This window comes from Neocloeon triangulifer, unplaced genomic scaffold (assembly GCF_031216515.1).
Source record: "Neocloeon triangulifer isolate White Clay Creek 2 clone unplaced genomic scaffold, ASM3121651v1 ptg000015l, whole genome shotgun sequence".
NCBI classification, from domain to species: Eukaryota; Metazoa; Arthropoda; class Insecta; order Ephemeroptera; family Baetidae; genus Neocloeon; species Neocloeon triangulifer.
In genome coordinates, this window is record NW_026775557.1 from 336,550 (window position 1) to 363,449 (window position 26,900).

The 26,900-nt window shown below is 37.9% G+C and overlaps 2 protein-coding genes across 2 annotated transcripts in view; one reads left to right on the top strand and one right to left on the bottom strand.

Annotated features, from left to right (window-relative positions):
* The window catches only part of LOC132202746 (DDB1- and CUL4-associated factor 11), a 41,902-nt gene that overhangs the window by 6,790 nt on the left and 8,212 nt on the right, over positions 1–26,900 (top strand). Inside the window, exon 2 of the mRNA XM_059629895.1 lies at positions 2,201–2,380. The gene's annotated coding sequence lies outside the window, so the exon portion shown is untranslated. The remainder of the gene's footprint in view (positions 1–2,200; positions 2,381–26,900) is intronic.
* LOC132202747 (dynein axonemal heavy chain 5) lies at positions 310–25,391 on the bottom strand. The gene is made up of 70 exons (XM_059629897.1): positions 25,263–25,391; positions 24,051–24,188; positions 23,892–23,993; positions 23,093–23,296; positions 22,837–23,026; positions 22,611–22,771; positions 22,382–22,507; positions 21,262–21,534; positions 20,804–21,110; positions 20,726–20,743; positions 20,443–20,666; positions 20,238–20,385; positions 19,996–20,177; positions 19,735–19,941; positions 19,140–19,336; positions 18,933–19,080; positions 18,748–18,874; positions 18,226–18,528; positions 18,002–18,174; positions 17,044–17,298; positions 16,798–16,990; positions 16,511–16,746; positions 16,170–16,451; positions 15,490–15,728; positions 15,192–15,432; positions 14,937–15,136; positions 14,563–14,880; positions 14,152–14,359; positions 13,932–14,093; positions 13,640–13,864; positions 13,417–13,589; positions 12,436–12,802; positions 12,183–12,377; positions 11,987–12,125; positions 11,770–11,927; positions 11,003–11,446; positions 10,552–10,737; positions 10,374–10,494; positions 10,037–10,279; positions 9,834–9,976; positions 9,651–9,785; positions 9,334–9,574; positions 9,069–9,274; positions 8,829–8,992; positions 8,646–8,768; positions 8,398–8,590; positions 8,207–8,337; positions 7,833–8,151; positions 7,558–7,784; positions 6,999–7,420; positions 6,628–6,773; positions 6,347–6,562; positions 5,967–6,232; positions 5,690–5,858; positions 5,324–5,635; positions 5,117–5,273; positions 4,934–5,064; positions 4,351–4,604; positions 4,101–4,291; positions 3,922–4,043; positions 3,695–3,863; positions 3,358–3,510; positions 3,078–3,304; positions 2,927–3,004; positions 2,193–2,387; positions 1,687–1,949; positions 1,469–1,625; positions 1,065–1,277; positions 856–1,008; positions 310–738 (listed from the first exon to the last, which is right to left on the bottom strand). The coding sequence occupies exons 1-70, from the start codon at positions 25,389–25,391 to the stop codon at positions 352–354; spliced, it is 14,205 nt and encodes a 4,734-aa protein (XP_059485880.1). The 3' UTR covers positions 310–351.

A 26,900-nucleotide genomic window follows, 5' to 3' on the forward strand; every position in this document is an offset into this window, starting at 1 on the left:
ACGTCTGCGTGCCCCTGTTTCTAGGCAGCGAAATTAAATTACTTAATACACAAGCAGATTTTGTTAATTAAAAATACGAAAAATACATTAGGATAAATTTAGTCTTTTTAAATTAGGTTAATCCTGAATTAGCTAGATTTGGATTTTATCAGATTTTATGTTTATTTTTTGACGAGAATAATTTTTTCATATTTATGTGGAAAGATCTTATTTAAATTGAAAGTTCATTTCTTGTTTTTAATTATAATTTTAGGTTTCACATTTTTACAATGGAGTAGCATTGATTGATACTAATTTTTTCAACAATAACTTCATTTTATTGGATTGAAATATAACCATCTAGTTCGCTCTTTATTTAATATCGCAAAGTAGAGCAACTCCTCTGAGTGTCCAGTGCCTTGGGTTGTTGTCCGTCTCAAAGTCAACCGAGCCGACGTATTTCTGGTCGGTGCGACATTGCTTCTTGTAGATGGGACACTCGTACAGTCTCGGGTCCTTGCCGGCGGTCGTGTTAATTGCGTAGATGTAAATTACCGGCATCTGTTCGTACAGCACTTTTGGTTTGCTCTCGATCAGTTTGCAAGTCTTCCTGTCCAGACTCGCGCCCTCGAGAAACAGTCCGTAAACGTAGACGCCCTCAGGAGGTGCCTCGTGCAGCTCTTCTCTTGAGTACCGCGTTATTAAGTTTTGCAGGACAACCGAATCGAGGGCCCAGCCTTTGTGGGCGCGTGTCACTTCCTATAAATTAATAAATAATATTTCAATATTTAAGATGAACCTATTTCAATTGAAGTTAATATATTTTATTTTTCTCTGCAATATATATTTATGTATGTATTAATTATGGAATCATACTTGTCTCATAGCTGTCAAAAATCCTTGCGGATTGAAAAATCCGGTCATCCAAAACACGTGGGGTCTTCCGTTGGCCATCCACTTTCGGAACTGGAAGTCCCTTTCGAGCAGTTCGGTGAACCAAAAGCCCAACGTGGTCGATTCCCACGACATCTAAAAATTTTCTTTTTATTTACTGCCTGATCGGACACTTTTCTTTTATCTTTTACCTTTTGCCAACGAGCTGGTATTCTAGCGTCGTACATTGCGTCCAGCGACTCTTTTAAAGCAGCACTCATAATTATTGTGCCGTCAATCGCGAGTTTCAGGTCGCACAGCGTGGTGTGCACCTCTTTGATGACTCGCTGGATCCGGTCGATTTCCTGGCGCAGGAAAATATTCATGGGCAGCAGGGCACCCATGCGATTCAGAGCCTCTCGAACCTGCAATGAAATTGTTGAAAAATAATTTTATATTTAAAATTTAAAAATCAATTGCTTATTATTGTATAATAATGAAAGTTAAAATAAAACTTGAGTTGGATTTCATAAAAGCCTGGTCTGAATTTTTCAATAAATTAAAAATATTTCTTCCTATATTAAATAAATAATACAAATTTGAAATTTGACTCTACCTCGAAGCTATTGTAGGGTTTTGGTATTTTCTCAAGCATATCGTCTGCCAACCTATAGACTATACTTTCTCTGGTTTCGCCGCCCTGACTGCCACCCTCCTTGGGCTGAACACTCAAAATTGTGTCCAAAATTGCTTTAGCTGTATTGATCTGATATCTGAAAAAGGTTTTATTTTCTTAAATTAAATTTATTTTCTCTTTAAATTTTTTGTATGTACGTAATGTCTGCATTTGGGTGGAGGCCGAAAACCTCTGGCGTGTCGGTGGCCGGCAGGCTGTTGATGTAATCGGTGTAGCCCTGCAGGTTTCTCGTCACAGGCACTTTGTAGTTCTTGTAAAACTCAAAACCTGGCCTCAGGAGCACGTCGCAGAACCAGACGTGTGTAAATGTGAGCAGCAGGCGTTTGTCAAAATCGTCGGTCACTCGACCACCGTATTGAACCTCGCCAAGCATGTAGCACACGGTCGGCCAAGATATTCCCTAAAAATAAAAATAAACAGCTTGGTTAAATTTGTTAAACAATTGTGGCTAAAATAATTATTGATATTATTCAAATTAATTTAAATATTTTCATTCGAAGCAAATTTTTATGAAACCCTATTTTGATATAGTTTATTTGCCAGGGATTTTCAATTTTTGTTTCCAATGGTCAATCATTCTTTTATATTTTATTTCCTATTTCTTAAGAAAAATTGTGCATTCTTTATTAAATTCCGTCTCCACCTTTTTAGGGTCCATATCATCCAGGTGGTTCTGGATGAACTGCACGCTGGCAGCGAAATCCGCCTGATTGAATTCGTACGGCACATTCCATCCCAGCGGTCCGAACTTCCTCCTCTCCTGGACCACAGTGTGCAAAAAAGCGACGGCGTACAACAGCGGTGGCCATTGCGACTGGGACGAGTAATCCAGTGAGTCCTGAAAATTTTCGTTTTTCCTAATTTGAAATTTTAATTCGCTTTCGAGTTGTGCAACATCGCCGCCGGATTATCTTTTTTGGCGATCCAAAGTACACTTTATACTTAACTGCGCGGTACACAATGTCATTTCAATGTCGATCGGGTTATCAAATGACAAGTAACGACCGTAAAAAAAATAATTGCTTGGTTTTACCCGTTGACTTGACAGCCAATTAATTTGGACGGAATAACAAATTTATCTCCTTGTCGTGCATCTCTGAACTATTTCGTTACATAAAAAGATGCACTCTGCCGAGCGCCTGCAAGTTTCGTACTCTGGCAACCCGCACAACATTGTATGGTGCATCCGCCTTTGAAATTAATAATTAATTGATTCTCGTTTGTATTGCGTCTTGGCCTCGAAGCGAAAGTGCCCTTTAGTCTTATAATTCAATTTTACATAAATCTTTTTTCGGTTCGTATTTTTTGTCTCACGGACTTGTGAACTGGCGATAAGAGTTTGTTCAAAACTTTGTGCGCACATTTGCTGGTACGTACTTGAGTAATATTCTGATACGTCCGCTTCAAACTGGCTCGGATTCCTTGCGGAGGCTCATTAGTGAATTTAATTGCCATCTGAAAATGCATTCAAGGCCGATTATTTTAAATATCAAGTGCAATATAATTTAAATTTGAAAAAAAAAATTACCTGCAATAGTCCTATTGGAAATTGCGGATGCACTTCTGTGGTCATCCAGAGTCGGAACGAGTCGTGGATGACGTCAGTCTCGACCAAAAAGTCCATCACCTCGCTGCAGAAGGGCAGACTCAGGTGGATGTTCTGCATGAGGACCCACCCTCCGTGAATCATCGAGTCTTGAATCAGTTTCCTCGCGTGCAGTTCTTGTCCTTGGCCCATGGAGACCGAACGGATTTCTGTGGTTTTTCATTAATTTAGAAAATAATAATTAAAAAAAAAATTATCTCACTAATGTCTCTCTGCTTGGCGAGAGCTGCGATTTGGGGCGATGGATCTGACCCGATAGAAAGCATGCAAATCAAAGGCGTCCGAGGCTCTGATTCCTCCCAGGTCGCTTCTAAATCCAAAATACACGCTTCTCCATATTCAGATCCTAGCGACTCTAAAAAATTTTACAAAATGAATAATTTAAACATTTTTTTTTTTATATAATTTAAACACACATAATTAAAATTAGCTTACCATTTTTTTTTAACTGATTTTAACATTTAATTCATTCATATTTATATCAATGTTTTAAATAATTTTAAATTTTATGAGCATTAAAATACATTAAAATTCCTCACTCATGACATAATGTCTAGCCTGTGATAAAGTTCTGTCAGGACTCCATGACCTAATGAGCAGCAGCCTCCTGAACACGTCCAGTGATTTTTGGTACCCACAAGGAATTTCCTCTTCCTCAGGTCGCTCTTTCTCATACCACGTTTTCCACTCCTTTTCGTTATTCTGGATCTGAGAAAAATTTACATTTTGATTTGATTTCTTCTGGAAATTTTATTTTTAAATGCACCCTTTGTAAAACGTCTTCAAAAGTCGGCAGTTTGCTTATCTCTACAAGGTTAAGCCAAGTTATATCTAAAATCCACCTGAATGGTTTCGGAGTGACAGCATTCAGGTCTAAAGATGCACCTCCTGAATTACCAAACATTCATTGAAATATTATAAATTTAATCGGAAATTAATGTGCACCTTTTATAAACGCCATAAACTCTTCATGGCTGATTTTGCCCATCGATAGGTCAATTTTCATCGCAAGCATCAAGGTGAACAGAGCCTTGTGCTTTTCATACAGGGACCTTTGAGTGAACTTCCAAACTTCGAATGTCAAGTAGCGCAGAATGTTGCTAATCCTCTCTTCGGTTATTGCACTCTTTTGAGACCTTACATAATTAATTTTTTTCCTATTGTAATTAAATATTAAATTGATTTTAGTTTTTACTTGTTGATGGAGTTGTCGAAAATGATAAGGAACTGTTTCAATGAGTTCTGATACATGACGTTAACGTTGCTCATTTCAACAATCAAGAAGTAGAGGATTGAACCGCGAGCTGCTACTGCTCGGAATTCCTCTCGAGCTATCGTGATTTTCTTCTCCGTTTGAGCGGAAACTTTCAACTTTTCGTTCACTTCCTCGGCTGTGGTTTTTGTAACTTGCAGCACGTGGATCAGGGCTTCGTCGTCCACCAGCGAGCCCTAACAAAAAATTCTAAGTATCAATAAATAAATATACGTTAATATATTATTTAATAATATTTTTTAAATTATTTTAATTAATATTTCTGACTTTATTTTTCATATTGTTTTGATTTTTTTTAGCATACATATTTTAGCTAAAGGAGACGTTCATATAGAGACTAACTGGAGTTGTCTTTGTTGGAAAAACTTGTAATTCATTAAAAAAAGGTTCAATATAAATTTATTTTCTTAAATTAGATTTTGTTTTTATGGGGACAAGACAGCTCTATAAAAAAATATTTTCTCTCTCATAAATTAAATTCCAAAATACTTTATTTTTATTTTACCTGTGTAGAGGTGAGTCTCTCAAGCAAGTCAGATTCCAACTCTTTCATTCGCCTTTGATTTTGAACCACAGACTCGAACAGAGCAACTCTCTCAGCTTCGAGGTCTGATTTTTCCATCAATATCACCCGGCCTGCCAAATAAATTATTATAGCCAGCAAGAGTTTTTCTCAATTTTCTTTTACCCAAAAGTTGGTCTTCCAAGCCTTGCATGGTGACTGTGAAATCGATTATAGACGTTTTGGCGCTGATTTCTGGCGAGTACGCCGGATTTGGCAATTTGGTCGTGATGTAAAGCATGAAACCGGGCATTACGTCGCACTCTTTGTCTCCAACAATGACCTAAAATCGTTTTATTTCATTTTAATAAATCAATTTATTGGGTTTAAAACCTTTTCAATTGATCCAGACTTGATGAAATTTTTCTCCAGCACATTGTCGATGACCGGGTCGAGCTCTTCCCCCACGTCTTCGATCAACAACGGCCGTCCGAGGGACAAACTGTCCTCTAAATGTGTTCGGAAGTACTTGTGGTTGAGCGAAGTAATCTGCAAATCGTTTCCACCTTCCTTGTTTTTGATCCACATTTTCCCTTGGTTTTGGGGGTCGACGAGTAAAGGGTATGAACTGGATTTTGTCACAATCAGTGCATTTTGCACCGAAAGCTCGTCGTTCGGTAGTCCTTGCAAAGTCCACTCGGAAATCTACCATAAAAATAAATCTAAGTTAATTGAATTTAATTTTTAATTTCAAATTACGGTAGAGTTTTCGATGAGCATGTTGATGATGTTCAAGTTTTGCGTGAACGGGATCTGTTTTACTTTGAGAATTTCCATCCAACCAGTCACAAGACTGGCTCTGAACTGCTGATTGTAAGGACCGCAGTATGACAAGAATCCAGTCGCAATTACTACGTCTCCAACCAGTCTATAACAAATAATTTTTTTAATTCAACGGAAAATCGAACTCAATAGTAGTTATAATAAAATTTTAAATTAAAATCAAATGAATTCATTATCTATTTAATATAATAACCTTCCAAGTTGCTCCTTAAAATCTTTGCTTTGCTGCGTCCATCTAATTTTCTCTCCACCAAGTCCATTGATCAACGCGCTGGCCGCCTGCATTTTCCGCAGACAGACGGTGGCCGCGTCGGTCAGTCGCTGCTTTTCTGAAACGGCTGCGTCGTACTGCGCCTTCACTTGGTTCAGAGCCGCCTCGCGTTCCTCCAGTTCATGTTCAGCCCTCGCTAAGTCATCCATGGCCACTTTCAGACGAGCCTCTTGCATCGCGAGATTTGCCTTTCACAAAACAAATAATTTAATGCTATCAAAAATTTATTAACGAATTTGGCAAAATTGCATTAAAGTATAGTTAAATGTTTTAATTATAGAAATTTCAATTTTCAATGATACTTTTAATGGCAACACTTCCTTGTTGACCGAGTGGAAAAAGGACATGGCCTTCGTCCACGAAAGTAAGCCGGCCACATCTCCGCAAACCCTTTTGGCCGTTTCCATATTGTAGTCCTCCATCTCAAAGTACGGCGTCAGCAACTCGATCATTTCGTCGTTAATTATGTCCTTCGGGTAGTTTTGCAGTTGGATCAAAAATGTTGTGCTCGCCATCATCTATTTCAGGCAGATTAATTTTAAATTAATAATTTAAAAAAAATTTTTTTTTATAATGTACGAACCTTCAGTGATTCAGCCCAGGAGGGTTTGGGACAAGGAGCAGCTGTGTCTCCAATCACTGCGTGCAGTTTTCGTTGGAACAGAATGAGCACGCAATCCATTATGCGCATAATGAGGTGAGGTGGCCGACCAAGTTTGCGAATAGTTGCTGGAATTTTAAGTGGATGAAAATTATTGCATGCACTGTAGTTTATTTTCTCTATAAAATAGTATAAAAATAATACTTGATCTATAAAAGGTTTAAATTGATTAATTTTCATATGTTTCAAAATGAAAATTCCAAAAAATAAACTTTTTGACGGAATTTTGAAATAAAACTGAAAAAAAAAATATACTTCTTGAATATGCAATTTTTATAGTAATTAATAATTACCAATGTGAGCTGGTTTTATAGTGTTGAGCGCCGCCTCAGCTTCTTCAAGCGCGGGTTTGGCGGCTTCGAGTTTTTCCTCTGCAATCGCCTTTTCCTGGGCAATGTTCTCGACCAGCGCCTCCGCCTTCTCCTTGACCTTCTGCACCTGATTCTTGAACTGCTCGGCCTGCATGGCCCTTTCCGTGACTTCGCTGAGCACCTTTTCAGCCTTTTCAGAGGCCAGCGCCAGGTCCTTCTCCATTATGGCCAACTCTTGCTTCAGAATTTCGACCGACTTGGATGCGTCCTTGAGTTTGGCAAGGCCGGTGTCCATTCGCTCGGCGCCCTGGCCAAGCTCGCGCTGCTTGTTTTGGTAGATGTTTTTGTAGCCACCGATGAAGTTCAAGTATGACTTTGGAGTGACGTGAGTGGCTCGACGGAATCTGAATTGTGATTAATATTTGTGTTTAATTGCTAACTGGAAAATAATTAATCAATAATTCCTCGTCTTAATTTATCGTTTGATTTTTTTTTAATTTATAATCAAATTATGGAAATTAAATTTCAGGCTGTTTTTTACCTTTGGAAATACTCATTTGACATGTTGGACACAATGTCCTGAATAGATCCAAGCGCCTCTACCAGTTCCGATTTCACTTTAGGCGTGCACGCGATTTCAAAATCAGTAATGAAATGCTTCGCAACTTCAACCAACGCATCTCTAGGCCACGGTTGGAACCAGTCGACCGTGCAGCCGGACACCAGGGCTGGGAATTTCAACACGCGATTGCGGAATTTTTCTCCAACCTAATTGAAAATTCGTTTTAGAAGTATACGTTGGGAATAATCAATTACCGGTGAAAAGCAAAAAACGACGTGCAGATTCTGGCAGACGCGCGACAAAAAGTATTCCATGACCGATTCAGCCGTGGGGGTCAATTTGGGAAACTCCCTTTTCATGATGGGGGTCAGTTCGGAAATTATTTCTTGCTGTTCGTCGCGGTTGAATAAATTTGAAATGACGCCTGACGAAAGAATGTTGTTCAGGTATTCGAGAAAACCTTCCTCTTTGATGTCCAGATCGGTGAAAAGGAAAGTCGTGCCTTTCCCTTGGACGCCGCAAGTGCGGTACAAGAACTTGAGGTCCTCAAGGAAATTCGCAATATTGTATGACCTATTTAAAGGAAATTTAATTTTTGCAAAATCCGTAAAATTAATTTTATTCATACCTTGTTAACGTAATTTGGAAAGTTTTGTAACCGGCAATGAACGAGGCCAATTTTGTAAGGGACTGTTTTCCGGAGCCGCCAACTCCAATTAGCATGACGTTGCCTCTTGGATGCCTGATCACTCGAGAAATCTTATATAAAAAAATTAAAAATCGAAAATTTTTGTTCCAAATAAATAAATTTTAAATTACTTTGACTAAATGGAGCATCGCATCAGGGAAAAAGACGAGGTCCATTCCAGCTCCGCGTTGCATCTCATTGTACTGCGAGAGGAACATTTCCAACCTCTCCTTCAAATCGTCATAGCCACTGACGGGCTCGTAAACCTTGGGCAGCTCCATGTCAGCGTCTTCACCCTCCTCGCCAGTAGGCTCTGGTGCGTCCCTATTTTTCATTCAGGAAATATTAAAAAACCTGAAATTTTAACAGTTTGCATTGCCTCATGAAGTCGACAAAAACCTCCTCAGGTTCTGCCATTTTCCGGTAATTTTCGCCCAAGTGTTCTCCAACCAGGTCTTTCAACTTTCCTCTGAACCAGTCCTTGTCAGACTCGGACACAAATCTTGAAAAATAAACGCAGTCAAAGTATATTAATTTAATTTAAAAATTAATTATGACGAACCTGTCAGAAAATACACGTACGCACTCGTGTTTCCATAATGAGACAAGAACTCGCTCATTTTCGATTACGGTGCTCAAGGTGCCGACCATTCCCTGCCAAATTCGCGACAAGTCCCTCAAATTGAAGACGTAGTGGAATTTCGCCGGCGTCGGAAGCAAATTTATCTTTAAAAATTAATACCAAGAAATGGTACAATTTAAAATGGAAAATTTGAAAATTATCCTAATAATTTATTCTTACTCTTGTGTGTTGCCAAAGGACTCTGGTTAAAGGCACAAGTTTCTTGATCAAATTTCTGACCTCTGGAACGAAACCTCTTTTCACGTTGTAATGGCCCTCGCCAATTACAGAGAAAATTCGGTCGATCGATTCATCAGTGGGCAGGGTGCAGTTGAAAATGCAGAACTTTCGCTTGAGCCGCGAGGGAATGTCATTTCGCCCACCTCCTATTATTAAATTTCGAAAATAATATAAAACCAATTTTTTTTCTCTTAAAATTTCAAACCGGGCTGGCACATCGCGGCCACAAATAGCATGTCAACGATCGTGGTAAAGTCGCCCGGCTTTTCGAGACTGTAAAATCCACCCATTTCCATCAACTGCCGTACGATTTCATTGGTGACCTGGTCACCCCATTCGTTGATGTGCGGCATGTTGATGTCGTCAATGAAAACAAGCATTTTCTTTCCACCAGGAGGACCGTAAGTGTTTCCCATTCGTTTTTCCACGTAGCTCTCAATCGTTTTCTGAAAGTTTTTTTTTTATAAATATTATTTATTAAAATCTTCCCTGAAATTAAAAAAAAGATTTGATTTTATAAACCTGAAATTGTTGCGGAGTGGTGGCTGAAGAGAAGTTAAAAATTCTACTCAAGTGAGTGTCGGTGTTGGCCTTTTTCATGTAAGACTTCATCATCACAGTTTTGGCCGTTCCTTGCTCTCCAATCAACATTATTGCCTATCAAACAATTTTGATTCAAATTTCTATTTTTAATTCCATTCCTACTTTTCCCTGCTTTGCGATAACATTGATCAAGTAGTCCATGCGGACGGTTTCAATTATGGGCACCAAGATTGAGCTGTAGTCAGGCGTGCTATTTTCAGGGTAGACGTATGGAACTACCAGCGAGTTCCAGTGCTCCCACTCGCCTGTATTTTCCAAATTTTAATTATAATTTTTTTAATAAAATTTTTCAATTTCATTTATACCTGTGGGGCTAACGACGTAGTCGAAAACGGTCGCACCTTTATCCGCCTTTTTAAATGGCAAGTCGAGAGTGAGTTTTTCTCTTAAGAAGATGTCAAACTGCAGCCTGTCCGCGGTGTCCAGCAGTCCACCCATACCCCAGACGAGGGAAAAAACGTAGAATCGCTGCAAGTGTTTGTTGGTTAATTGCGTCGAGACCTTCTCTTTGTCCAGATCGTCATCTTCTTCTATCTCCACTTCGATAACTATAGCATTTTTTTTTTAAATTATTAAAAAATAAATAAGAGGAGTATTTTTAAAATTTTATGGAGTTTTTTTTAAATTTAATACTTTCAGTACCTGGAATTTGAACACCATCACCTGGTTTGCTTGGCGAAACTGGAGTTGGAGGCTCTTCAAAATTTTCCTCCTCCGACTTTTCTTGCTCTCTTGGAACTAGCCCTTCCAAAACGTCCAGCATCTGCCATCATACACAATAATTAATTAAAAAAATTAAAAATAATATAATAATTTTTACGTGTTGGATGACGTTGCACTGCAGAACTTTCATCTTGGGCGTCAGATTTTGACTCATCCAAGAATAAACTGTGGCGAAAGACGCGTCAAAAAGTTCTTGGAAAATTTTCACCTCTCGCGGACTCTGCTTCTGAAGCCACATTTGCAAAATCGGCTTCCAGTCTAGGCCGCTTGAGCTCATGTAAACCTGTTTGGATTTTAAGTTAATGACATTATGAATAATTTTATTAAAGCAAATATATACACAACTTTAAAGCGCTACAAATTGATATTTATTTATTATATTTACTTTTCCCGAAAATTGGGATCTACAGCGTTTGATTTAAGTAACCTCAAAAGTAAATTTTACTTAACAAATAAAAAGGGATTGAATATTGTAAATCGAAAGACATTACTTTTAACTTAAATCTAATTGAATAAATTAAATTTTGGAGTTATTATTTTAAACCAACCATTCCGTTTCTTGAAACTGTCGCCGGTGACGCATTGTCAATGTTTTCTGGCTCGAAAATGATCTTGCACGTAGGCGCCATGGACAGTCTGTCGCCGTTGGCCAGCGTCAGCGTTTTGTTGTCGTCCAGGACGGAATTGAGGTTCTCGATCCAAATGCTGTCCACAGGTCCGTCCAGCACCAACCACACGTGCTCGCCCTTCTTCAGCTTGAGCGTTTTGCGCCACAGAGCCGAGAAAATTCCGTCCGTCCAGTCGTTGGTGGCCACGTCCAGCCGGCCGAACATTTGCGACGCCGTGATGGCCTTCGGGTTCATGCGCATCTCGCGGTGGTTCTGCCCCATAGCGGTCAGCGCCTTCATCAGCACCTGGATGCACGTCGTCTTGCCGGCGCCGGTCGGTCCTAAGGTCATTATTCCGTGACGCACTCTTTGCGTTTCATAAAGCTGGAAATTTCAATTTTAAATTTTGATCCTAATTTTAAAAAAAAATCATAATCTTAAAGTGAGATAACTCTACGCTATGTAATATATATCCTTATATTAATTTTATTTTTCAAATATATGAATTGGAAATTATGGTCAATACATGCTTCCTTCCTGATCCCTATCTCTCCTTCAAATATTACATCTTAACTTTTTCCCTTTATAAATATTTTATATGACTTTTGTTTTTAAATCGATGGATTATCTAGTCAGATTTGCTTATACAAAATTTTGTATTTTTATTTAATTTATATTAAATTATAATGTTAATTAATTAGTATTACCTGAATTAATTTGAGCACCCACGGTGGGTGGTAAACAAGCCCTGCCTCCTCGACCTGCTGCTGAATTGCAGTTTCTAACTCTGGATACCCAGTTTTCTCCAACATTTGATTTGGGAAAAGGTCAGACACCAAAGACATAAAAAGAGGCTCGTCTTCATCTGCAAAGTTTTAAAAACCGAATTTGTGCATTCACGAGAATCATTCAGCAGTAACGTACCTATCAGCTTTGACAAATTCATATCTCTTAAGACCCTCATCACAATCATGCTCTCCGTGTCTTTCGAGTTGACCCTTTTGGCGGCACCCAGCGTTCGCAAAACGGACAAAATGTTCCTCAAACCGAAATCGTAGTGAACCTGTCATTGATTGTTGCGTCGAAATTGAAACAAAAATTTTATCTCAGAAAAAGTCACCTGCTTGGTGAGCTGCTCTTCGCACAATTTGTAAAGAGTGTAGAACTTTCGAGCCAGGGTGATATTTTCTAAAAATCCACAGCTGGCCAGTTTGACTCGAATGATGATTTGCCTGTCTGGAACCATCATCGCCACAGTTCTAAATTGGATTTTCAAATTCTCAGGCAGCTCCTTTCGTCCAGCGTAACCAGGGTTCTTTAAAAATTACCAATTCTGGTTTTATTTTCAATATTATAATTTATGAAAATTTCACCATGGTGATGAAAATTCCAAATTCAGGACAGAGAGTAATTGTGTCTCCGTCCGTGAAGACAAACTGCTTCTTTTTCTCCTTTTTGGCGCCGAGAACGACCGCGATTTGCTGCGCGGCCACTGACAGGACGGGCAGTTCGATTCGGTTGAACTCGTCGAAGCAGCCCCACGACCCCGACTGCGCGAGTCCTTTGTAGATTCGGCCCAGACCGCGGTAGTCCATTTGGTCAGAGCAATTGAACACGACCACGTACTTGGCCAGCGTCTTGCCCATGTCCTTGACCGTTTCCGTCTTGCCAGTTCCTGCTGGGCCGCAAGGCGCACCGCCCATGCTCATCGCCAGGGCTTGGGCCAGGGTGATGTAACACCTTTGACAGACAATTCAATTAAAATGAAAATAAAATTAAACTTAATGCTCCAAAAATATTTCATTTTCATTGAATAATAGTGTAAATTAAAAATTAATAACAAAAATTGTAATTCAATTCAATGAAATAAATAAAATGAATAATGCTCAGTGGAACAGTTTCCCATCCTCTCTTGCCTACCTGTGGCAAAATGTGTGATAAAAGTGATAAGAAAAAATACTTAGTCAACCGAGGGAGGCTCAATGCGGCGGATGGGGTCTTTTTTTCTCGGAAGTTAAAAATTAGCAACATTCTTGCTAGTGGTGCTGCGTTTTTTCCAACAATTGCTTGTTTTAAATAAGTTTCGTTGGAACAAATGAACGTTAACAATGTATTGTATGTGGACAAAGAAACAACAATAATAATTATAATTAATGAATTTAAAGTTTAATAACTGGTTCAACATCAAATTTTCTTTGACCCGGCTTAATTTCGATTAATTTGATTTTCTTAATTTTTGTTTGAAATTATTTTAATTCTTATGGCAGAGAATTGAAGAGATATTAATTTTCATTCTCAAAAATAAAATAAAAATATAATGATCAGCAGAGAAAAAAGCGTAAATTTTTCCTGACCTGTCAGTCAAAGGTGTAATCACAAGCCGATCAGTGCATCCCAGATATTCATTCTGGTACGTAAAATTGACGTCAGTAATCAAAATCAGGGTCTTGTCAATATCCTCTTTGAAGTAAAACCGGCATTGCTTGAGCCATTCGAAATCGTTGACGTGCTTCACGTTGATTCGGCACTAAATAAACTTTGTTAGAAAATCCTCTTTTGGCTAATTTTTTGTCTCACCATTATATCAAAAATGTCTCGCTGGTGCACGTGAATAGTGATGAGCGTCTCAAATTTAATGCGTTCAATCCTGGTCAAATCTCTTGTGGTTTGGTCAATTAACGTATTAAGTAGCTCTAAAAATCGGTTGTTGGTCTCGCCCATGACCTTTTTGTCCGCCCTGGCTTGCAGCAGTGCAGCTTCAGAATCGCGAGTCCAAACCATTTGAATTCCAAGCAAACCGATCTGCATTTTTGTTGGTTTATTTATTTATATTATAATAAAATAATATATTATATTTTATGAGTCTTGCCTGAGCTGGCATTTTGTCGAGAAAAGCGAGCAGATTAAAATTGGCGTCGTTGATCATCGTGTGGCTTGAACGAATGATTGAATGTAAAGATGCTTGAGACGTTTGCAGTAAAGCGGTCAACCAAGTTTCCACGCTGCCCTCTGCCCGAACTGCTTTTTCCAGCTTTAAATATTTTTTTTTTAATACATAACAAATTTCTTAATTTTAAACAGCAGATTACCTGAATGGTTTCTCCCTCGGATGAAACGATTGCGAGAATTTTGTTATATTCAATGTCATGGAATTTGACGTAGCGAGTGTTGTCGAAAATCGATAACAGGTGGTTTTGGATTGTGTGCGAATCGGAAGCTTGGCCGAGAATTTCTAAGAGAGCGGGGTCGGAAACGAAGAAGAACCTCGGGAACATCATTCTCTTTTTCTCCAAATAGCTGCAATTAAATTATTTTTGTAATCATTACTCTCACAATAAATTTTGGAGTTACAAAAGATACCAATTTTTTAATAAAATAAAATTATAAAACGCCTCAATAAAAAAGTTTCAAATTAATAAAATTAGCAAGGAAAAAAATCATCATTTTGTTCTTTTCCTATTAAAAAAAATCACTTTTGAAGAATAAAGTAAAATATCAACCCGCTCAGTGATTTTTGGCAGAGTTCGAGTTGCTCTTGCAAGTGGGGCAGCAACTGCTTGAGCAGGTCATCACCCACGCAGCAGGCAACCACCCCTGGGGTCTCGTGCGCTCTTTGCATGATTTTCTGCCACGACTTGTCGATTTTGCTGAAGCGCTTGGCCTCTTTTGGCAGCTGCTTGGCGATGTCGCCTCCGACGAACACTGCCTCCAGGTAGACCCACATGTTCTGCACCAACAACCACCGTTCCAGAATCTCGTTCGTGTTGGACAAATCGGACACCCACTGCTGGATTTGCTTTTTGAATGGCGCGTTATACCTGTGTGAATTTTTTTATTTTAATTTTTAAACAATTATTGTTTATTTTGATTTTACCGATTGGACAAAAGCGAGCCGAGAACCATCAGACTGTCCTCAAGTTGTCCAATTGTCTCTGCAGTCGTATCTCCCCGAAGTAAAAGTTCTCCGCGGTTGTTGAAGGTCATGAAGGTCAACTCGTGGATGGACCATTCGTTGGTCACTTGCCGCAGTTTCGCTTCAATGTCCTTCTCTTTCATTGCAGAAATGCAAATATCCTGTGTTGGAATTAAAAATTATTCCCGAAATTTGGCTATAAAATATTTTTTGAACCTCAATGTCCTCTTTGCACTCCAGCAAAGGTGCCTCCAAAATGTGTTTTAGGCAGAATCCCTCGCTGTCCAGCTCGAAATTGTGCTTGGTCGAGTCCATGATGCGCTGCCAGTGGCGCGGCTTCATCGCCTTGTTGGCCATTAACTCGAGCAAGGGACACATGTCGTTGAAGTCGTCGATGGTTTTCTTCAACGCGTGGAATGCAGGCCATTCCTTCAATCCTTTCGGAAGTTTGCGACACCTTTTTTATTTAATATTTATAAATAAAACTTTGTCAATATCATTTCAAGGTTTTTACCTATTCTGGAATTCCATCAGTTCATTGTTGATTTCCTCAATGTTGACGTCGCCCCAGGGAATATCGTAGTAGCTGCTCACCCTATCAATCACATCGTTGTACAATTTGTACAACTTTTGCAGCAGATTCAGCTCCTTTCTTATTTGTGCCAGCTCAGGATACTCCGTTTGAGGCAAACCAAAAAGTTCTTCGCCACTTTGATAGGTTTGTAATTTCCTCCACATGCCATCAAAACGATTCTAGAATAATTATTTAGATTCAATTTTGAGAATGTTCTAAGAAAAAAATTAACATATACACTTAATTTATTGAAGCATATTTACTTGAAATCTAATTAATTGTTTCAGAAATCTAGTTAATTCGTAATTAATTATCCATGTTCAGCTGATGAAAATCATATTATTTAAATATATGTTGAGTTTAAATCTTAATAACGCACAGAAAATTTAATAATTTTTAAGAATTTTTTTCTAATAATTTGGCTTTCAGAAAATTGATTTTTATTAAATATGAAATCATAATATTGCTCATTATTCCTTAATTAAATTTTATTAGATAAATTTAAAATTAGAACAAAATTAATAAATAAATTTAATACTTTTAAACATTTAAGTAAAAATAGCTTATATTAATTATTGGCATTTTTAAATAAAGTAAAAAAAATATCGTATTTTACTAACTTGAAAGACAATCAGTTTGTCTGAAGCCTCCCTTGGAGTGAGTCCAGGCATCATTGGACCAGAAGTGCGGTACTCGTGGCAGTACTGAATGTTATCCAACCGGAAGCGCTGCAGATTTTTCCGCAAATCTTCCTCAAACCTCGGCTGCATATTCAAAAGCAGACAGTGCACGTCCAGAGCTCTTTTGACCAAACGGTGCCACGTGTAGCGCAGGTTGTCTATCTGATCCAGCTCCTCTCTGTCCACCGGGATTTCATATCGAGAAATTATGTTGAAAGCCTCCTGATAATTTAAATGAGTTCAAATATAAAAGTGAAGCAAAAAATGAAAAAATTTTAAACCTCAATTGGATCGATTCTGAGTTCCATATCAACTTCCTGGTCTCTAATTTTCTTCAGATTATCCATTACGACTCTGACGTCGTCCAAGTCGCGAATCGGTCTGTCAAGTTTCCGGTCCATTTCACTAACGACCGCGTATACGTAATCCATCTCTCGTTTGTATTTCTTTCGTAAAGCCTGACCGATTCTGTACGTGCAGGCTTTTATCTCGGTTAGGAGGCCGAATTTCAGTTTTTCTGAAAAATTTCTTTGGAAATTTTTGAATTTTTTTAATTGCAATTACTTACCAGCGGAGACAACAACACTCTGGCCAAAGTAGTGCATATCCGACTCGACGTTCAGATCCGATTCGAGTTCCCCATGGTACCTTAGCATGTTCACAAAATCCTGCAAACCTGCCTGCAACATGTCCTTTCGGTCCTGGTCACTTTTCCACAGAGTTTTGTATGGTTTCCATCGCTCAAGATATGCCGTAAATTCCTATTTATTTATTAATTTTTTTTTTGAACCTAAATTTTTTGTGTATTATTTACGGTTTTGATTTCCATAGTGCAAGTGGAAAGAAGGGTGAGCATTTTCATCACCTCCTTGTTCTCAATGACGAAACTGAAAAAGTTCTTCTGCTGGTGCGGGAAATTCATCTTTTCCTCGGAGGCGACTTTGTAGATGCGGCGCCGGCGCCTTTTCGGGTCGTCCTTTTTGTTTCGCTGCTGAGTGCCCTGTTCGATTTGCGAAACCAGGTCACTTAAGGCACCTGGGGGTCGCATGGCCAGTTTGCGCCACACTTGCTTCTATACGCACGCAACCGTTCATTCGTCAACATTCACACAGAAGCGGGATAGAGGAGGAAGAGAGAAAAACAAGAGAAAACCCATGTTATTTACAAGAGTCGATTTCCGTCATTAATTACACAAATATAAACATATCTGCTTAATTAGTTCACGGCAACATATATATTATTTAAACAACTACATGATTATTTAAAAGGAGAAAACATCGAATTCCTATTTACTTTTGAAGCACTTCTTTTTATTTAAGAATTATTTCCTATTTTATTTAAATTCTGTAAAATTCCAGTTTATTTAGTTGAAACATCAAAGGATATTGAATTAAGAGTGAGTTTCCGAGTGAACACTTATTAAATTAATCGTGTTTTCGGTGTTTCATTCTCAAGCAGAGAAGGCGCAAAATTTATAAAAATTTGCAGACTGAAATTTAAAAACTAATTGTTAAAGGCAATTGATTTAATTTTGAATGTTTTCAATTAATTTTCTTGAGAGTAAATAATAAAAAAGCGGTTGGCATTTGTGTGTGTGTTCAGTGCTTGTGTAGTGGTGAAAAATAATCAAAAAGAAACAGGCTAGCAATTAAAACAATATGTTTATTTTGCAAAAATCGAGTGCATTTTTCTGAAAAATGGTCAAGTGCAACGGTGCCGCGGCATTTTGAATTTTCCGAAAGTGAAATTTCAACTTGGAGATCTCCGTTCACCTGTTGCACTTTGCCGCCCGTCCACAGGCCGACGCCTTTGGCCACGTTTGTGATATTCCTCCCTGCATTAGTGAGCGCCTCCTGGATTTCGTCCAAATTCGGTTTGATGGCCACATTTGGAATCACCAGTGAAATGTGGATAATAAATACCGGATTCGGCGTAGAAGTCGAGGCTTTGATTTAAAATATTTTAAACCATTTATATTCAGGGTTTGATACCATACCAGTGTCTGGTTCGCTGATGAAGCGTCGTCTGAGGGTGTCCAGCGACTGTTTGGTTACCTTTATCAGCACGTCAATCACTTTTCGACTGTAATAGCGACGCATCTCGCTGACGGCGTTTCGCACCACGTCCTGCAGCGCCTTGGAAAGGGGCCCGCCCTTCATGACGGTGTGCGGCTGGTCGAAGCACTCGGAAACGACGCTCCAGTCCTGCTGAGGCTGCAAAGAGGTCGTCGACGCGGCCACTGCACTTCCGGCTGCACCCTCACCGCCGTTTTCTTCTTGTTCCGTGTCCTCATCTTTCCCTGGATTTTGTATTTTTGAGGAAAATTTATTTTACAAATGTGGATTATCATAATTCAGGACTAAATCATTAGGATTTTAAAAACGACGACTTTTATATAATGACACAGAATTGACTGGACTAAATCTTATCTTAAAATTGAAATAAAATTTATAAAATTATAAATCATTTCTCGCAGTCAACATTCCCCCTTAAAATTAAACTTATTTAATTAATTCACCTTCTACCATTAGAGCGTCAAACTCGTCGGGCTCAGTTGAGGTTTTAAAAGATGGTGCCGCCTTTCGGACCAAATCCAGAATTTCCTCCACCGCTTCTTCCACCATCAAACTTTTTCTGTGCAGTTCCTGTTTTATTTCATTTTTAAATTATAATTATTTTAAACCCAATTCAAAAAAATCTTACGGCAGCAGCCCTGCAGCAGGTGAACTCATTTCTGTCTGCAAACTCCTCAACACTCCACGGTTTGCTGCTGCTCGGAAGCGCGTGCAGCTTAATCTTTTGCATGGAAGAGAGAACTGAGAGAATTCGATTGTTGTAAATGTCGTGAACCCTGATTGTATTCAAAAGTTATTTTTAAACACGCAGATTATTTAAATTGTTTTTAATTGCCTTGTTGTTAGAACTTCAAAAGTCTTGACTGCCTCAAGGGTGTTCAAATAAAAATCGTCCCAGGTGGGATCAGACCAGGTGATAGTGTGGAAACCAGGCGACAACATGCCGGCCATGCGCATCATGTGTGGCAGAAAGAGGGGTCGGACGTCCGCTTTCACAGCTTGGACGGCTTGAGTGAAGCGGTTCAGTAGCAACTTGAAAAATATATAAACAATTTTGAGTAAAATTTTCTTTCGAGGAAACGTTTATAAGTCAAGAAAACTGGCTTGTTTCTCATTGATATTGCTCTATCAAATTTAAAAGCAATAAAAAAATACAAAAAACGGCAACAGTTTTAAGAAAAATGAAATATAAATGCAATCATTAGACTAACAGAATTCATGTTGAAAGGTTTTTTTCTAATAAAAAGCTACTTTCCAGAGATTTTTTTTAGTGGGTCAGGCCAAGACACAGTGTCTTGTTGGCCTGTGACCTTTTTTGAGCTTGCAGAAGGCAAACTCCAATCTTAATATTATTGGGGTATTTTTACTTATTTTGGCTTGGTTTCTTCACTATTGCTAAATTTAAAATGTAATAAAATTTATAAAGGTACCTCAAGGCAGTCGTTAATGGTGGTGAAATAGCTCCTCTTGCTCAACAGCGTCATTGCAATTATTGGCACCTCGATTTCCATTTTTGCCATGCAGTCCGCCTCTCTGATCAAAACCATCAGCCGAAAGTCCAGATTTACTTCAACTTCTCCCGTTTCCTTATCAAAGGCCAGCAGTTTTTGCCTCAAACCCTCATCCACTGGCCTTATCTAAAACAATTAAAATAAATTTTAGCATTTTTAAATTTTATAAATTTATCCAACTGTTTGATTAGTCCAAGTTTTGATCACATCAGCTTCAAACGCTTTCAGGTGCGTGTTCACGTTGTTGTATTTTTCAATTAGCTCATTTGTGGCTGGCAGTTTTTGCAAAATGTGGTGGCTCGAGATGCTGTTGATCAAGTCCAGCAGGTGGAATTGCAAGCAGCGAACCCATTTGATGCGACCTGACCAAAATAAAAAACTCGGTACAGTCGAGGCATAGAAAAAAAATTGTTTTTCGAAACCTGCCAGTGGTGGAAAATATCTTGGTAACGGCGGGTCTGACTTTTGTTTTCGGAATAATTTGTGAATTCTGTCCACCTCTTTGTCGCAGAATCGCAAGACGCGATCATACTTTTCGTCCATCCTTGTCAGTGGAATTTTCTCAATGATCTAATTGCAAGTTTTGTTGAAAAAACCAATCTTATATTAACAATTTTTCGGACTCACTTTTTCAAATCTGATCAGAAATTTAATAGCCTGGGGCGATTCCCAAACTGTGTCATAATTTCTCTCTATGTTGTTTCCAATGCTCGTTTTCAAAGCCTCGATATTGGCAATGAACGCATCATAATCCTCGTCGAATTCTTTATTTCTGTGGTCCAAGTAATTGTAGTCCTTGTTCATTATCCCAGCTTTGGCCGCATCAAAGGCACGCATAGCCTCATCAAGAGCTATTCAATTTATTTTTTGTTTTTTTATTGAACTTAATTTTTGACTGAATTTTAATTACCCTCTCCAAGTAAGAGACCTTTGATGCAAAAATGTTTATTTCAAAATACCTATTATCCTTTAAAATTATGAAAAATACCTTCCATTCGGCGTTCAAAAAGTTGCGTGTAATCGTTGACTACGTCAAATAGTGTAATAATCCTCTCCAGACGACCGCAAAAAGTGTCAAACTTTCCAAAAACGTAGTTTTCAGAAAAGCCGAAAGGAGTTGCGCCGGGTAGAAAGGGCTGATTTTTCACTGTCAAATACGTAGAGTGGTAAACGCGATTCAAATTGATGCAGTGTTCAAGTTTCTCCTTCACTTCCGCCTCCGGTTGCGACCAGATCGTTTCTTTGCCGCGACAGGTTATGTACAATTTGCACGTCTCGATCATTTGATTTGTGATCTGAGGAGAAAAAGCCATTTTTCTTATTTAAAATTATATTTTACCTGATTATTTATTTATTTATTATGTGATTTATAAAAAAATACGTCAAGCTAGCTTTCTTTTAAAATAATTATTTCAAATTATCTTTAATTTAATTTGAACTTCCTACCTTGACCATGAGGGAGGACGTTCTCTCCGTTGTGTTGTAAAACTTGCTGACACTGTGAATGAGTCGGACGGTCTGGATGAGGTTCAGAATCGAGTCTTTCATCTGCACGGGGTCGTGAAGATACAAAGAGTGGCACACTTTTTCCATCGACTGAATGAACTTTGCGTTATCTCGCGCTTCATTGTAGCAGAAGGTGATTTTTTTGTCCAGCTCCCGCCACGACTTTATCGTCTTGGAGTAGTTTATTTGGAGGCAGAGCAGCGTCATTTGAACCTTGAAAATTTCGCGATAAAATATTGTGTTATGAACTTGTGTTTTGTTCGTCAATAAAATACAAATGTACTCTAAAAATAGCTAAAAAGAAACTTCAGATTGGAGAAAATTCTATTACAATTTAGTGCAGAATGTTGAAATGAATTTGGAGGGTTAAATTTTCTTTGGTTTTAAATAAAATCCTTCATCGTTTTATTCCGATAAAAAAACCATTCACATGATAAAAGGTTGTCTTAAAAACTCTCAAGTGCTCTAACTTCAAAACTTCTCCAATCTATTGTGTTTACTTGCATAAAATAAACGGCCGCGCTCTCGTTGAACGAGATCATAATTGTTTTGCAAACAACGTTCGGCCGAAAATAAACTCCGTCGGATCAAAGTGGGCGGCGGAAGATCGGCCGCAGAGGCACGCGCGTGCCGCAAAGTGAATGGCGGTGCCTTGCACGGCATTATTATCAAAATGCTCGATTTCGCCCCCGAACGCCCTGTGAACGCCCACGCGATGCAAATTGTTGCACCTGTCCGTCATTCCCAAGCGTGTTTCGCCAGGTGTGTGACAAGCAGCGAAAGAGCGTGGCAAACTGATGCTCCGCCGCAAAATCTCCCCCAGATGTAAATTTGGAAATTAAGAAATCGCTATTTTTGTCGTAAATACAAGTATTGGGTTTTATTTTTGGAGTGCAGAAATTTATAGGAAAAGGGGAGAGCAAACTGTTCAAATATTTTGCAGGATGAGAATTTTTAAATAAATTTTTTCCAAAATTTTTTTAATTAAAAGGAAGGTCTTCTTTGAGGAAGTTGTTCAAATATTAAAAAAAGTATTTTTTCCTTGAATAATTTTTCTTACCTCATGACTTTGTAGGTGGTTGACAATTTGTGAGAACTGGGCGCCTCTCCGTTTCCAATACTCCAATTCGTCTTGCGGACCAGTGGAGTCATTTTCCCGCCGCAGTTGCTGACTTTCCATTACAACCTGGAATTATTAATAATTATAATTATAAAGCATTTTTCTTTCCAGTACAGTTTGATAAACAATCTTAAAAAATAAAGTTCTTCAAATAACAATGTATGCTTACCTCGTGGACTCTTTTCATCCAGGTTTTCAGACGCTCCTCCAGAAGGGTCACGTTTTCAACTGTTTTTGAATATTCTCTCGCGTCGTCTGGACTTTGAATGTTGGCGAGAATATTAATATCATCTTCAAAAACATTCTTTTGCTGGCAAACTTCCTCGCAAACTGATCAATAACAGAAAAATAATGATTGAAATAAAAATAATTAAATTTTAGCAGTTAAATTTCACCTCTCAACGCACTGCAGAAAGATCTAAGACTGGGCAATAATTGGTTTCGCACCAACGGACAATTGGCCTCGTCGTCCTCCGCGTCTGGCGAGGGATGTGCCAGCGCCTCCATGAACACATTCTCCACAATCCGCTCAATCGTCGTCACCAGGCCGACTCGAGTCACGTCAATCACTCCGCAGTACAAATCCTATAGTTTGATTCAATTTTAGCTTTTGACTCTTTTTCTCTCTGATATTAAAATTTAATCTCGTGCCTTGTGAAATCCTTCTTCGGGCAACTGCTTGGTGATGTTGAGGCGGTACATGTAAATGCAGATTCCCGTCAAGGGAACGGTCCAGCCGTCGGTGAGAAAGAGTTTTTTCTTGGCCACAGGTGCCGGCGCGGCTGCGACAGGCTGGTGGGCCTTGCTGGTCGACGGACCTGGTTGGGCAACTGCCCTTGAAGGCCCAGCTTTGTTCTGAAAATGAAAACCGTCATTTCGTTCACGAAGGGCCGCTCTGACGAAATAAGTTAACTTTAAATTGAACTTCAAAATAATAATATATGCTTCTTTAAAAATGTATAAAAAAAAATAATTTTTGTCTACTTTTTCCCATTGATTTTTTTTTGCACATAAACTAATATATCAGTTAATTGCTTGAAACTTATATATTTTTTTTAAATTATTTATTGCTTTATCACAATACAATTAAACAAAATATTTATGATATTTAAAAAATATATTTTCATTAATTAAAACAATTAAACCTGCATTTAAAACAATTAATTTATATTTATTTTGTTTCACTATTTTCATTACCTTACATTTTTATACTTTTTATTACATACAAATATTTTATTTTAATTGTTATTTAAATATATTAATATTTTTATATAATATCAATGGGCTTAACTTTGATTTTTATTAGTGAATAGAATGTGATAACATAATCACAATGGAACTTTCAACTCTGTAGTGAAATTTGGCGGTATATGGGTTATGATTATATAATAATTTAATTTTTATCTAAATTAAAATTTATCAAATTATCACAATATGATTCCCAACTTACCGGGTCAATAGGTGCAGCTTGTTCGGCTTGAGGCACCTCTTGGTAGAACCAAAGCAGGGTGTTTCTCATGTGCGGCAGAAAAAGCTGGTTGATCTCGTCAAGCTAGTGAATTAATATATTGTATTTTAAGAGCTCTACTTTTTATTTAAATTTCCTGACCATATTGCCCTCAAAAACGTTGTCCATGATGTCGCCCCTGGTGAGGCCGGTGGCGTCGATCAGGAGCTGGAAGGTAAATTCCAGTCGAGGGTCCATCTCGCCGCGCCGAGCTTTGCGCTCGCACTCTTCGCGTCTTTTCTAAAAGCAAATTTAGCAGAATTCGGTACAAACATTTGCTTGATTTTTTTTAGAAATCTCTGTGATAGTTTAATTGCACCGTCTGAAAATATAATTTAGTTTTTAATGTTCCAACATATGCAGTTAAAACTTATTTGTCTTGCAAAATTTAGTTGGAGCCGAGGAATTCAATAAAAAAATTATGGTTTTGTCCTACTTCATTTTCATTCCGTGACTGCTGTACTGCACCGACTTATTTTAATTTACAACACAATGTGAAAAGTAGCACGTGAAACGTAACTCCATTTCTCAGTGTATATTAAAATAGGCAATCTCAACTTTTGCAATCTCAGTTTATTCCATGGAAATGACATTATTAAAGTTGAAGTTATTCCAAATTTCAATATTTCAGTATAGTTTACCTCTACAGTATGCAAAAATGTAATAACAATAATTACTAAAATCTAAGAAAAATATAGCTGAACAATTTAATATTTCTTTTATAAATTTTGAAAATTTCCAATAGAGAATGGTAAATTGGGCTTTTCCTTATCGATAATGTTATTTTTATACCAAAAAACAGCTGGACTAGTCCTCAATCCTCAACGAAGAAAAGTCCAGTGCCAAAGTTATCATTTATCATATGATCGGCACTTTCATCCACGGTCTTTAAAAATTATTTTCTACAATCGAACGTTACAGAATTTTTTTAAACCACGAAAAAAAATTCATATTTGGCTAATTTATTCTGGCCTGTGTGTTTATAATTTACAAAATTTACATTATTTGATATATGAACTTCAGCACATATTTATATCATCGGATTAAAGTATAAAAATATTCTCTGATACATTTACTTTTCAAATCAGATATTACAGTTTTATTCCAAATTGTTGTGGTTAAGATAGAAGCTATCCAATAGTTAATTAAAAGTTTTTTTTTTTTTTTTTTTTAATTTTTGAAAAACCTTCTATTACTGAACAAAACAAAATGTAGATAAAATTTAGGTTCTTGAAAAAAGAATCAGAAAAACAAGCATATTATTTGAATTCGAATTTGTTTACAACGCTTGTTTTCTTTTCGAGTGTGTCAAACCTTGAGCATCTTGCCGCCATTTGACTCTCCATCCTGTGGATCGTTGGACTGGTCGGACTCGCCGCCACTCCACGAGTCGTCGTTTTCATCATCACTGTGCCTCCGCACGGCGTCCGGTTGCACGAACATCTCGCCGCCGAGTGCCTATCAAATATTCATGCCCCGCGGTGCGCGGCCCGAACCGCGAAATCTCTGCGTCGACCCCGAGTGCTCTCGGGCCGGCCACGCACCCACAACACCTCTCGCGCCCGTCGAACAAACAAATAATCTCGTGTTTCTGCACTTTGGTTCGTTTCCAAGGAGCGGCGCCTCGCATTCGACGAAACAATGCGCTAACCATAAAAACTTTCGGAGGAAATTAAATTTCGCTTTACGCCAAACGGCAGGGAAGAATTTTATTAGCCCTTGCATGTTACTCGACTCGATAAGAAATCAAAATCAATTTCGAGTAGAAAGTTTTTCTTACGTTGACAAAGAAGTCTGTAATTTTCATTTTCATTTTTTTGAAATAAATTTACAAAATACAGAAATTTTTTCATTTTTTTTAAATTTATTCAAAATTCAGATTAAAATGATCCAGAACAGAAATGTTTTAATATTTTATAAAGGTGGATTTTTTACTAATCAATTGTTATTAAATTTTAGAGATCGCACTCCCAGGGCTCGCACTCCCGGAACTCATACTCTCAGATTCAGATTAAATATTTTTTAATTTTACTTGAAAATATATATTATTTTTGAAACGATTTTTTAGTTCAAATTTAATTATAATTACGCTCGTGTGTAAGGCCTATAGCCCGGGCTTTTGATTTTAATTTTAGCCTCACTATCATGTCCGTTACAAAATTCTGGCCTGACATATTTTTTTTCTTTTTTTTTTCTTGCAAATGGCCAAAATTAAAAAAATTTGCGAGTTGTTGACAATCCTTCAAGAACCAGCTGATTTGATTATAATGTGGGTTAATCCTGTTACTAGGGTAGAAAAAGGTATCCCGGTAAGAATTGGGGACAAAGAAGTTGAAGGTGGGTTAAAAAATATTTAGCGCCAACAAAAGGATAAACTTAATCATTTTGGATTCATCCCGGGATAATCATTTATACCAGGAGTGTCAAGTCTTCTGAATCTCCCCCAATAATGTCTAGAAATAATTTTACTAATTTTAGTCATTTCCCAGGATCCGAGCAAATATTTAAATTTAAATTTATTTTCTGATTTTTAAATATTATAATTATTTTGAGCAACAATCAGATTTTTACTTTGGATCAACACCCAACTCGGGCAGAGTGTGCTGTTGGTCTGCAGTGTCTGTAAACTCTCTCACGTGTGATTGATTTGAATATGTGTGGGCCGCATGCATCACCATGGGTTTGTTTGGTCGATAAATCAAATAACTGCACACAGATTAAATTCCGTAATTGCACGAATATGAATTAAAATGAACATTAAAATGTCATTTACCCTATAAGTAAATGCATTGAAATGCCAAGTTGGATATTATTAAAAAAAAAAAAAATTAAATTTTGAAAAGTGTGTTAGTCTGCAGTTTTTATTGAATGATGGATAACATCAAACTTTTCTCATTCTCGATGCAAATATGCCATGAAGCGATGCAGCGGTGGAATTAAATGATAAAAAAT

Bases quoted from the DNA above. Each gene is read 5' to 3' on its own strand.
- LOC132202747 (XM_059629897.1), bottom strand. From the start codon at position 25,391: ATGTTCGTGCAACCGGACGCCGTGCGGAGGCACAGTGATGATGAAAAC. The intron at 6,774-6,998 runs GTAATTATTAAT...TTAAAATTCCAG, and splicing joins TATAAAACCAGCTCACATTG to CAACTATTCGCAAACTTGGT. The intron at 1,009-1,064 runs GTAAAAGATAAA...GAAAATTTTTAG, and splicing joins TACCAGCTCGTTGGCAAAAG to ATGTCGTGGGAATCGACCAC.